We start from the raw sequence: 12,014 nt of genomic DNA on the forward strand, positions 1-12,014 counted from the left end.
CTTCTGTATGAACCCTGAAATGGATTTTAAGTGAAGTAATGAAACATGAGTTTGACATGCTACAGTTTGGGAACCAGTGGTCAAGCCAAAATTCATGCTTAAGACAGATTTCTCTTCCTGCCTCCCACAGCTTGTCTCTGATAAGATCTCAAAAATACCCCAGAAGTAACTTGGTTTTCCTCACACAGTTGAAGGTTTACAGTAATGATGGGAAAAATGCTTGGTGTTTTTTTTAGAAGGAAAGACTTAAAATCCAGTCCGCTGGTACTTTGATGAACAGGAAGAAATTTTCCAACCCCATAGGTTACTTACTCTTAGCTTCCCAAAGTGTCACTGCTTGTGTACATCAAGGCTGTGTTGTTAATCATGGCACAGTTAAGGTTGGAAAGGACCTTAAGGTCACCTAATTACAATGCCTCTGACATGGGCAGGCACACCTCACACTAGACCATGTCATGCATGGCTCTGTCCAACCTGGCTCTGAACACTGCCAGGGGTGGAGCATTTACCAGTTCTTTGGACAACCTGTCCAGTGCCTCACCACCCTCACAGTAAAGAATTTCTTCCTGATATCTAACCTGAACTTCCCCTGTTTAAGTTTGAACCCGTTACCCCTTGTCCTGTTGCTACAGTCCCTGATGAATAGTCCATCCCCAGCATCCTTGTAGGCCCCCTTCAGATACTGGAGGGCTGCTATGAGGTCTCCACGCAGCCTTCTCTTCTCCAGGCTGAACAGCCCCAACTTTCTCAGCCTGTCTCCATACAGGAGGTGCTCCAGTCCCCTGATCATCCTCGTGGCCCTCCTCTGGACTTGTTCCAACAGTTCCATGTCCTTTTTATGTTGAGGACACCAGAACTGCACACAATACTCCACGTGAGGTCTCACAGGCGCAGAGTAGAGGGGCAGGATCACCTCCTTAAATGTGTGCTGAGTTGTTAACACACAGGTACATGTGTCTTGTCATCCTTGCCTATGACTGCAGCAAGCTCTGTAGAGTGGATTTCAGAACCCCTGGAACAAGTTACAGCACATGTGTCAGCACCTTTAAAGATTCCTTTAGTGAAAGGGTAGTGAATCATTTAACCTTACAAATATTTCTTGGGTGGCAATGCAACAAACTTGATTAAAAAAAGAACAACCCCCCTGCAACCTACTTCAGGAGAGACTAAAGTGGGTGATGGATGGAAGTGAAATAAATCAGGGGTCAATTTTAGTTTTATCACCTGGATTTGTCAATGATAGTGGTCAAGCTGGTGAAGAAGGGATGTCCTGAGAGGGATCAACTCTAGGAGTTATAAGGAGAGTTGAGAGCAATAGACTGCTAGATGAAACCAGGTGGAGAAAATGGGCAAGAGAAGAGGGAAAATTGATCATGCTTCATCAGGGTGGGAAGCCTGTAATGGTACTAACAGATTAAATGAGCCTTTGATAGAGTGTCATCAAGCAGAGGGAGGTGATGGCTCTGCAGAGAACGCAGTGGTGCCTGTAGGAAGTGATGCACGGCACACAAGGTTACACGTGCAGCAGGAAGCAATGAACTAAGCCTAAGCAGATGTGAGGGGCACTGGAAATGCAGAGGCAAGAGAATGCTTTGTGTTCAGAGGGATGTGCTGCAGGTCTCCAGGGCTCCATCTGCCCTTGAGTGGTGATGTGCATGAAGGAAGAAATATATTAGCATGTTTGGGGAGCTAAGACCAGGAAAGGAAATCTCTGCTTGTAAACCTGGAGGTGGGTGAGGAGTCAGCAGTGGGACAGGCTCCAAAGGGGTAGTGCCTCTGTCACTTTGTTGGAAGATTTGCTGGACCCAAGTGTTGGCAAGAGGGAAGAAGCAGGTCTTGTGGAAGAGCTAATAAATGTGTATGTGTGTGTTTTGCCCTCGGGACATGTTATGTGCTAAGTAGCTCCCACATAGCTTTGCTCATGGATGCTGTTCAGAAAAAGCTGTGTGCATTCCTGCTCAGCGAGGCTTGAAAAGGCAGTGGATTTTGTTTGCATGTGTTGGACAGGAGGGGATTCTGCAAAGGAAAAAGCTGCCTTTGACAGCGATGGATAGAGATTGTTTTGTTTTCAAATCGCTAGCTGTGGGTGTCACGAGTTGCATTGCTGGTGTGAAACTTCACTGACTATTTTACCAGCTCAGATGAAAAATGAGCTTTCACAGGGCTTATTGTGTTCCTTGTTTGCACTGATGTGGCATTTGCCAATCAAGATGATGTGAAGTGATCTTCTAAACACCAGGTAGTAGTCATTACTCTGTGTGCACTGCTTTGGCTGCCAGTTGCATAATGCCATGGCTGTTACTGTGAGCTGGTTCTAGAAGGGTTAAGCAGCTCTCATGTTCGGGATTTCCAGAGCCTGCTTTAGTGGGCAACTTTTTTGTTTTATGTGGATAATAATGATATACTCCTCTGAATAATTTGCACAATTAATGAGTCACATTTTATTTTGCTCCCTTCCTCTTCCTCCTTCAAAGCTGTAGGATGTCCTCTTGTATGCCTATCCATATCTATACAGTACTTCTGTACGTGAGAGTTTGGGCTCCACAGCATAGGTTTGCCACCCTCAAAGAGGTTAGTTTCCAAGTGGTCAAAAGACTTTGTTCTTAGTGGGTCACAGCCCAGCTCTTCACACTGCTGACAAGGGCAGTGCTTGCTCTGCTAATCCATGATGCTCATGAAGGAAGCTGTTGACCCATCTTTGCAAGTGTTCAGGCTTTTATTTTCCAGCTCAGAAGTGAAGTAATACTGCCAGCACCTTCTCTACAGAGTAGAGAGAAAGAGCTGTTATCTCATTAGAATTGGGAGTTCTGAAGCACAGAGTCTCAGTCATCCTTTCCTTTTAAAGTAACCATTAGGCTTTGCTCTTTGTCTAACAAAATCACAGAAAGTAGCAGCCTAACACAGGTTTCAAAAATTACCAATCCTTTCCTTGTTTCTGTTCAGGACACTCATCAATGGCTGGGTCAGCTGCATTTCAAATCTTCAGGAGTGTGGTACTCATTTAGGGCTCCCATTCAAAGTGCTGATATTCTCCAGGCTTGATTTAGTGTTGCAACTCCAGTTTGGCAACCATCAGTGAGGAGTGAATGGCAGAGAGTTTGGAATGAGCATCCTCAGGGAAATCAAATTACCAAGCAGCACTTTTAGCAGTAAGTCCTAGTCACAACCTTGACCCATCCATTGAAATGTGTTCTTGTTAGTCCTGGTTTTGCCTCGTTTTATCAAGATCGGTGAACCAAAAGGATGTTTCACTCTTGCAATGAAATTCCCAGACCTTTCCTTTGCATGCTTTCTCTTCCTACCCCATGAGTGACAGCCCCTGGAGTAGCCTGAGCCTTTCCCTTGTGGGGATCCAGACTCTGCACCTGCTGACCCCTGTCCTTGAGGTTCTTCCTTTGATCCTTCGGGACCTGCTTGGAAGCACAAAGTGGAGGAAACGTGTTCTGTCTTCTGCTGAACTATTGCCAGAACCACTGATGCTAAAGTCTGAATGCAGGTCTTGCACCTTGCTGGTAGTAGTTTATTTGACATCTGGTTTATATCTGTCTTGACCTCCCTCTCTGGGTAGCTACATGGGCTGGGTCTCCCCAGTGCTGTGTGTTATGGAAAATAGGTGGAGAACCTGCTACTTGGTGTGCAAAGTGTAACTTGTGCCAGTCTCCTTTTCATGTGGGAGGGAGTCTCCTTGTGCTCTCCAGCCAGCTCTTTGTCTTTAACCAATGGGCTTTTCACCAGTTGTAGAAAACTAGTGCATTTGATCAGCAGAGATTTCGACCATGGTATTCATGCCAGGGCTTGATGCAGCTTTTTTGGCCTCTGTGAACGTTTGGAGAGGATATTAATTTCCTGACTTTATCTTTTCTGGGAAGCCAATATTAGGGGGAGGGTTGGAGGAGAAGAGGCAGAAACAGAAGCGATTTGCAGTAGCCTGCATTAGCCTGCAGTAGCCTGCTGAGGAGATGCCTGAATCACGTTGTTTCTTTTTATGCTCAGGTATCATTCAGTGCCATAGATAGAAGTGACAAGTTTATGGATAGCTGATGGCAAGCCATCATCTGTCTGAGTGAAGGAAGGGATTGGAACTGGTGCTGTAATGCGAAACACTGCTCAAAGATCCTGCTGTGATAGCCTGGGAGTACGCAGTTGAAGGAGCAAAGAGTTATGACACAGGGCGATTGTGGTGTGAATGTTCATCCCAAGAACTCCTCACTGAGTTTGCACACTTGTCAGCTCTCCTCTGCTCACCAGGGCAGGGTTTGTACTGTCTTTGCCTAATGTTGTGTCTGTTGAGTGGCATGAGGATAAGTGACAGCCCTTTAACTGTTGCTGCAGCCTCAGACTCTAATGTCTTGTTTGAGCAGCAACTGCCCTATGCAGCGTTGAATCCATATGAAAGGACATGGCTGGGCCTTGTGTGACAGCTCTTAAGACTCTCCAGCACCCAGTGGGGTGATCCCAAAGCCCAAATTTCCAGTTAAGCAGCCAGTTGCTCCTGAAAGCTAATACAATGCACTTAAAAAGTGGATTAGAGAGGTAGACACACACCCTGATGCTTTGCCCCATCTTTCTTAATTTCTCCCATTCTTTACTTTGGGTTTGTTTTCCACCCATCTTTCTCCATCCACAGTCTTGCAACTCCTTGTACATGTGGATTTTAAGGCTGCGATGCCTAATAATGTTTCTCCCAGCGGTAGTTGAATTGTTTCTCTTTGGCTGCCTTTCAAGGAGTGATTATTTTGGGGACAAATAATAACAATAATGGCAATTATTAATGAATTTGTTTGTCTTTATTATAGTATCATAGTTTCAGCCTTTGCACCCAAGTGCGACAATGGGGAGGGGAAACTGGTGTCCCGTTCCCGACGGACCCCGCAGCCCTGGGCCGGGCGGGGCTTCGGGGTCCGTCGAGGGCGGGGCAGAAGCGCGGGTGCAGCCGTGATTGGCTGTCCGTGCCTTGATTGACTGCGGCGGCACACACACACCTCCGGCCCCCCCCGCAGCCCGTCCCTCACCGCGGCGGCGGGGCTGCTGGCGCCGCGCAGTGCCCGCATCCCGGGCAGCCGTGCCGCCCTCTCCGCCGCTATGGGCCGCGGGGCCGCCCCGCTCCGTTGCTTGCTGCTGTTGCTGCTACTTCTGCCTACCGCGGGGACGGGCGGAGGGGGAACCGCCTTGACGGTGCGGGAACCGGAGACGGCGGAGGAGCTGATGGAGTACCGCGACCCCTGTAAAGCCGGTAGGGGAGCGGGCGGGCTGCAACTCCGGGAGAAGTTTGGAAGCGCGGCGGAGACGGACAGGTGTCCCGGCGAAGCGCTCCATCGGTGTCCCGGTGTCGCCCGCAGGGACCGACCCAGGGCTCACCTGGACGCAGCGGGAGCCCCACGGCCGGGAGCTGTCTCGGCATCCCGCTGCCTTCCCAAACCCCACCGGGGACCCGGCGAGAACCCCGCTGCTCCCAGTCCCACCGGTCGCCGCTTCTTGATTGTCCCTTGCCCCGTTACCCGCGGGCTGTAGCCCTGGGCAGGAGCGTACGTCTGGGGCTTCTTAAGCTTCCCCATCTCTTCGCTCCGCCACTTGTTACCACCCCTCCGCCACGGATCTCCTGTGCAAAGCCAGGAAAGAGCCCAGCAAGCCTTTGCCTTTTACTGTTGAGGGTTCTCTCTCCTCCCCACCTCCCTAAGCTTTTTGTGTGCGTTTTGGCACCCCGTTGGCCCGGGATCGGTCCGACCCGATGCCGCGGTGGGTGCCTCGGCGAGGCAGAAGCCGACCGCGCTGAGCGACCAGCCCCGGCACCAGCCGAGCCACTGGTGTATCCGGATACTTTTCTGTTGCCCGTGTGCAAGTTACCGCATCCTCTCCAGGAAGCCTCCAGCTGCTCCCTCCATCCCTTTTTCAGAGTTCTTCGTTCCCGTGTTAGACTGCACTCAGTTGTTTACAAGCTTCCTGTAACCTTTTTAAACCTTTTGGTTTTTCCAAGAGCTTCTGTCATCTCTACTATCTTAATTTGAAGGGAATACGATCCCAGGTTTTCTCTTTGGAATCTGGGCAGCACTCTTGATTTGACTGTTACTCCTTTTGGTTCCAGATATCAGCAAATGTTGTGGTCTTGTGAATTGCTTCTTTTCTGGCAAATTGGCAATCGATACCTTGTTAGTCTTGTTCCATTTACAGGTAACTGTGCAAAGTCCTAAAAAAAGGAAGGAGTTTCTTCATGTGTGGTGTTCTTGGTCTTTTGAGTTGGGGCTCTGCCTCCTGAATGCTCTTCTGGCTGTTCCCCAGTGTCCCTTGGTGATAGCTGCCCCTGTTATCAGCTCTCTTCTGACTGTTTTTAGGGGACTCGTAGCCGTATCTGCTTACATAGATTTGCTCTGTCAAGGCAACATCTATCAGAGCCCCTCTGTCTTGTATAGCACGTTTCACTGGCCTTGCATGCGGGCTGTGATGTGAGTGGTGGATTTTATTCAACTTGGTCCTCTCCACAGAGTATTTTTCGCACAAAACATTCCCTTGGTCAGTAATTTGTGGTTTGATATATGGGGCGTGGGGGGTGTTATGAATTCTTTTTAATAAATATGGGAATTAGCCCACCCAAACATGCTTTGCTGTGTTTGTGTCTGCTTCTAAATGGTAATGACTTCATGTCTCTCTCTTTCCAGTGAAACTAGTTATTAGTGGTAAAGGTGATGGCTCAGAGCTGGAGACCTGCAGGTGCAGTGCTTTGGCCTTCCCATCTGAAAATGTATTATCCTTGATTTCTCTTTCAGAAGTATGGCATCACCTCCAGTGTGCCTCACTTGCACTTGGGGCTGTTTGGTGTTAGTGTCAGGTCAAGTATATGGAGGATGAGGAATGCTCGTTTAAGCACCACAGAGAGAACATGTACTTTATTCAATTCACCTACATCAGACAGGGAACCTATGTCAGAAAGGGAAAAAATGAGTATTTCCCTAAACTGCCATTTACCTGCCTCTGCTGTAAGAGCCTTTGTTTCCTCTGCAGTCCCCCCATCGTCCAGGCTCTCTACCTCTCACTTCTGCACGTACACAGAGAAGAGCCTGGACTGCCAACGGCAGCCTCACTTCATTGTACATCCTCACCTTTTCTCCTGGTGGGCAGAAAAACCTTGTGCTTGTTATTCCAGTCAATTCAGTCGGGATCGGTTGCAGAAATGGTCTTTATATTCTGACTTCCCACTGTTTGCCTCTAATACTTTTCCACTGTCTTCTTCCCGGTAGAAAGACAGGAGTGAATGAGACCTCTGGAGCTCACCTGGTCCTTTTCTGGAGCCTAGGACCAGACAGGTGTTCCTGCAAGTGCTGGTACGCATCTGCCTGTGGTGGCAGTGGCCAGGCAGCCTAGCCCAGCACTGCTTTGGCTTTCCTGTTGTCTGACCTGAGGCACCAGTGCTGCTGTTCAGAGAAAGTGGCTTCCTCACCAGCCTGTGTGTGTGTAGGACAGCAAGGTGCTTTCAGCTCTCCTGCAGTCCTTGTCACTGGTGAGCCCTGTTACCGGCTTTCTCAAGTTGCAGTCTTCTTTTCCATAGAAGAAAGAGGCTCTCGCTCTTTCAGTCTGTCCTGACTGGCTATGCTTCCTGGCCCTCTGATCCAGTTTCTGTCTATGTGAGCTGTATCAACCTAAAGTGCAGAGCACTTGGGGAACAAGACACTCCTTACATGCCGGGTACCTACCTCTGTGCCTTGAATGGCTCCGGTTTCTAAAGTCAGCCCCAAAACAAAGCAAGCAGGACCTCTACCACAAAAACCCATGTTAGACCCTGCCTCTTTTCTTCCCCGTGCCTTGCATTCACAGCCTTCTTCCTCTTCCAGTGCTAGACCATCCACAGAGCTAGGCAAGTGTCTGCTGCTGCAAATGCCATCCCAAAGGGTTAGTTCAGCCAGGATTAATGAGTGAAAAGATCAGTTTCTGTGAGACAAGGTGAAGACACCTCTAATGGAGTTGTCCCTCCAAGGCAGCCTCTGTCAGGGCTGTTCTGTAATGCTTGTATAGGAAGTCTATTGCACTCTGTTCCTGATGTGCTACAGCAGTGAAAAGTCTTCTTAACCTCTTTGGCATTTCTCCAGTGGTGGGGCTGTGTCAGTGTTTGTCTAGATGGCTGGCGGGAGGCAATGATTGCAGACCTACTGTGAAAAGCTCTGGTACCCAGCATGTTCTTCAAGGGAAATTTTTTGGTGGTGTGTGGAAACCGAGCTGGCATTGTGAGACTTTTGGTGATGTTTCCACTGGTGCTGTACGCACAAGCTACTGTGCATGGTATTGTGGCTGCAGACTGTGTGCAGGCTCAGCCCACTGTGAAGACAAACTGCTGCTCCACTTAGATAAAACTGTAGTGCTTTACTTCTTGCTTCAGGCTAATGGCTGTGATGGATTTAGATCTGGCAGGTTACGAAGTGGAAGCTTGCCAGTTCCTCACCCCTGCAGCCTATGCCCTGAGGTTGAGCGCAGACTGTTGATGGGGTTGATCTGCTGGACTGGAAGTGAAAAGCCTGGCACACGCTCCTCTCTGTTGCATTAGCTAAGGGTATAATAATCTCCATCAGCAAGGCAGGATGGACAGCACAGGGCAGTAACCTCCCAAATCACTGCAAGTACTGAGCTACTAGTATAAATATGTGCCGAGTTACCAGGGCTCAGCTGATGGGCCAGAACTCCACTGGTGCTCAACCTCTTAACTCCAGCCATTCAGAATTTCTTTGGCTGCCTTCTGTGTCTGCTTTCCTGCCTTTTTGATAGGGTCAAAAGAGAGAGGGAAATGCTTGAATGGCTGATAAAGGGGCAGCTGAGGCAGAACTGCACCATCGGTCTGAGTTGCCAGGGAAGGTGACAGTGCTGACTCTGCTGCGTGGGTTTTGCTGAGTGTTGCAGCAGGTCACTGGAGCTTTTCAAAGGGAATGGTACAAAGGTTCCTGCCCAGATCTGCTGTGTTATAGATGGAAAAATGCCATAAGCCTGACATGTGCTTTAGATAGATCTGCTGCTCAGAGGGTCCAGCTAAGGATACTCAGGCCAGGGTGCAGGTTGGAGTGAAGCTGCCTGACAGGCAGCATGAGGAACTGTGGATGCCTCATTAAAAAAACAAGAACATCCTTCTGGGTCTTCTCAGGCAAACTGGAATCAAAGGAATTAAATAGGCTGTAATTTGTTCTGATAGTTATTTTGGTGCAAGCTTATATGAACTTTAATTTGAGGTGAAGAGCAGAATCACTGAGGTTCAAAGTGACCTCTGGAGATCAGCTACAGTCATCAAAGGGAGGTAGAAGACATAAATAGGAAGGAGTACTCAGTAACTTGCCCCCTGAATGTTTACAGGCTTGATGACCCCTTCCCTCCAGTGTCAAGCCTGTGATGGGGCTCTTTTCTACTTGCTAAAATTAGTAGATGAGAAGAAAAAGCTGCTGTTTAGTCTCAGCATCTTGGTTCCTGGGCACTTTGGCCTCTAGTATGGTGCCTCCTGCCCTTTGTGACATGAAGGTGCAGTGTTGCTTCCCAAAGCCTGGCATTTCCCTCAGTAGCTCAACTTCCAGGATGGGGTCCGTTGACGAAGTCCGGTGTTGGAGTCCCCTGTTTCTGTCTGCTCTGGCTTAAGTCTTATGTCACTTGTCCTGTCTAAAGGCTGACTGAGTCTGAACACCGGCCAACCTGCAAGTCTTGACTCTCAGGCCAAACAGGCAATGTGGTGTTTCTCTGTGCAGACGTGTGCGTTAGAAGACAGGCGGATCTGCCTGCCTAGCTATGCGCTCCTGAGGCAGAGGCCAAAAGGGTCTAGGGCTCCTGCTGCCTGTGTGCGTCTCAAGTACCGTTCAAGAGAGTTGGTGTTGCTGCGGAGAGCCAGGCAGGGGAAGAATTGCATGTGGGTACAAAAGAGCCTTGCAAACACATTCAGCTTCTTTGCATGAGACTTCAGTCAGAGACATGGCTTGTGCTCTAGGCTGTTGCTCGCAGGGCGTTGGCAGGTAGCACCTAGAAAGTGAGTTAGTTCCGATGGATTTTGTGGAGTGCTTGGAATGCAAGCTTGGGAGGAGAAGAACCAAGGCAGGAGGTGTGAGAGGACACCATTAGGGAACAGAGCAGTAATCCCTGTTGCTTTGTCACCAGAAAAGTTGTTAGATTTCATTTGGGTTGTGGTGCAGACATCTGAAGTCGCGTGCTGACATTCCTGTGGGCAGCTGGGGAATTTACTGCTAGGAACTGAAAGCCTTGAGTGGGTAAACAAATGAGAAAGGGGAGGGAGGATCAGTACAGGTCACTTGAGCATTGCTCAAGTTTGGACTAAGATGCAGATGCTGTTTTCTCTGTGGGAAGCACAGATCCATCATGGCAGCAGGGCAAATTGAAAGCCCTTTTCAGGCTGCACTGTGGATCCAGCACACTCAGCTCTTGATGAGGGTCTTCCTGCAGCTTCACAAGTTGTCCTGCTTGGTTTGGCAATGGCAGGAGCATTAGCAGAGTGTATGCAAACCTGCCCTTCACTTGGGAATCCCAGAATGCTGTGGAGGAATCTCATTCAAATCTTATGGACTTTCCATAAAGCTTCGGAGCCTCTGAGCTGGTGTGGAAAGCCTAAGTGCAGTGCAGTGCAGCTGTGGTGAAGGTACCAGTGCCTCTGTCATGGGGCTTTGAGTTGTGGAGGATGGTGGTGGGAGCCACCAGCTTACCCAGGGGCAGTCAGTATGGTGTAGCAGTGCTGGTAGCTGAACCACAGTCTCCTGACATCAGAAGCCATGTGGGCTTCTAGAAAGGAAAGTTTCCTTCCTCCTTTCTTTGCCACCAATACTTACACATGTACTTTGAGGGAAGAGCCTGGATCATAACCTAGTCTGTGGATTCCTCAATGCTGATGCAAGCATTTACAGAGGAAGGAGAAAACTCTCACCAGCAATCATTCCCGTAACATTTTTTCCCTCTAGGCTGTGGGAAGGGTTAAATGTTCAAGGAGGAAGTTGGGCCTTTTTGGGTGGTCTGGGAAAGAATGAGAGAACAAGCTGTTCAGTCTTTAATTTACCTGCTTTAGGGAGGTGACAGCAGTTACAGAGTGGAAAACAGGTGGGTGAGGACTACTGGAGACACTGTCTTTGTTTGCATTCAGTGCAGCAGCCTTTTGCTGTTGGGGAAGCTGTGTTTTGCAGTGAGGTAGAGCTGCGGCAGAAGCTTCCTCCTCAAAGGGAAGGTTTAAGGTGGCTTTTATTATAATCCTAGTCAAGCACAAGTTAATGGCTGTGGCTCAAAGGGAAAATAACCACTAATCATTTTTTTGCAGCTGAGATTCCCAGGTAGAGAAGCCACTGGCCTGGTGAATTTGAAAGCAAAACTGGGAAAAGCAGCCCTTGAGATCCAGGTCTGAATTCCTTCCAGTGTTCAGCTGTCTACTTGAGATCCGACAAAAACATGCATGATCTGTGACACTTCTTGTGGTGTGTTGGATCTACTTGTCCTGCATGAGATGTAATGCTCAGTGTTACTCCTACATCTTGGGATTTAGCAGTGGACAGGACAAGGGATGGGCAAGTTTAAAACGGGGGATCTTCTTTTTTCCTTAAAGAAAGGTGGTCAGGTGGGGAAGAGGTGTTTGGAATTTTCCTGTATAGTTCTCTGCAAAGATCTTGTAGAGCTTTTATTGAACCGTGTAGTGTGGGTGCAATTCACATGTGTGTGCCCTTGTCCATAGCCTGCTCAGGTCTGATCCGTGAAGACTGCTCCTTCCTCAGGTGTTTTGTAGCATAGGATTAGCAAGTCACAGAGCCCTGGACAATGGCATTTAGAAACCATGCTGCAAGCCTTCTAGGCTTCAAAAGTCCACAAAACTTATGATTTTGGTCTGAGGCACTTTCCACTTGTGTAATTATTTTCTACTTTTGCAGTTGTGCTTGAAGTTTTTATTCTTTTCCTATCCTCACTTCCTGTGTAGTATGCCTATGCCTTGCTGGATGGCTAATGCAAGAACTAGCTGCATTTTATTAGTAAGCCAGCTCTTTCTCAGTGCTCAAACTGTGCTCGTGGAT

General features: G+C 48.6%; 1 protein-coding gene across 1 annotated transcript in view; it reads left to right on the forward strand.

Moving 5' to 3' along the window:
- Positions 1-5,082: 5,082 nt before the first annotated feature.
- Positions 5,083-12,014, forward strand: part of TLL2 (tolloid like 2) — a gene marked incomplete at its 5' end in the record, with an annotated part of 96,730 nt that continues 89,798 nt past the window's right edge. The window contains one exon of the mRNA XM_080621657.1: positions 5,083-5,233. Coding sequence (XP_080477783.1) covers positions 5,083-5,233 — 151 coding nt within the window. The remainder of the gene's footprint in view (positions 5,234-12,014) is intronic.

This window comes from Psittacula echo (assembly GCF_963264785.1).
Source record: "Psittacula echo genome assembly, chromosome: 6".
In the NCBI taxonomy this organism is placed as follows: Eukaryota; Metazoa; Chordata; class Aves; order Psittaciformes; family Psittacidae; genus Psittacula; species Psittacula echo.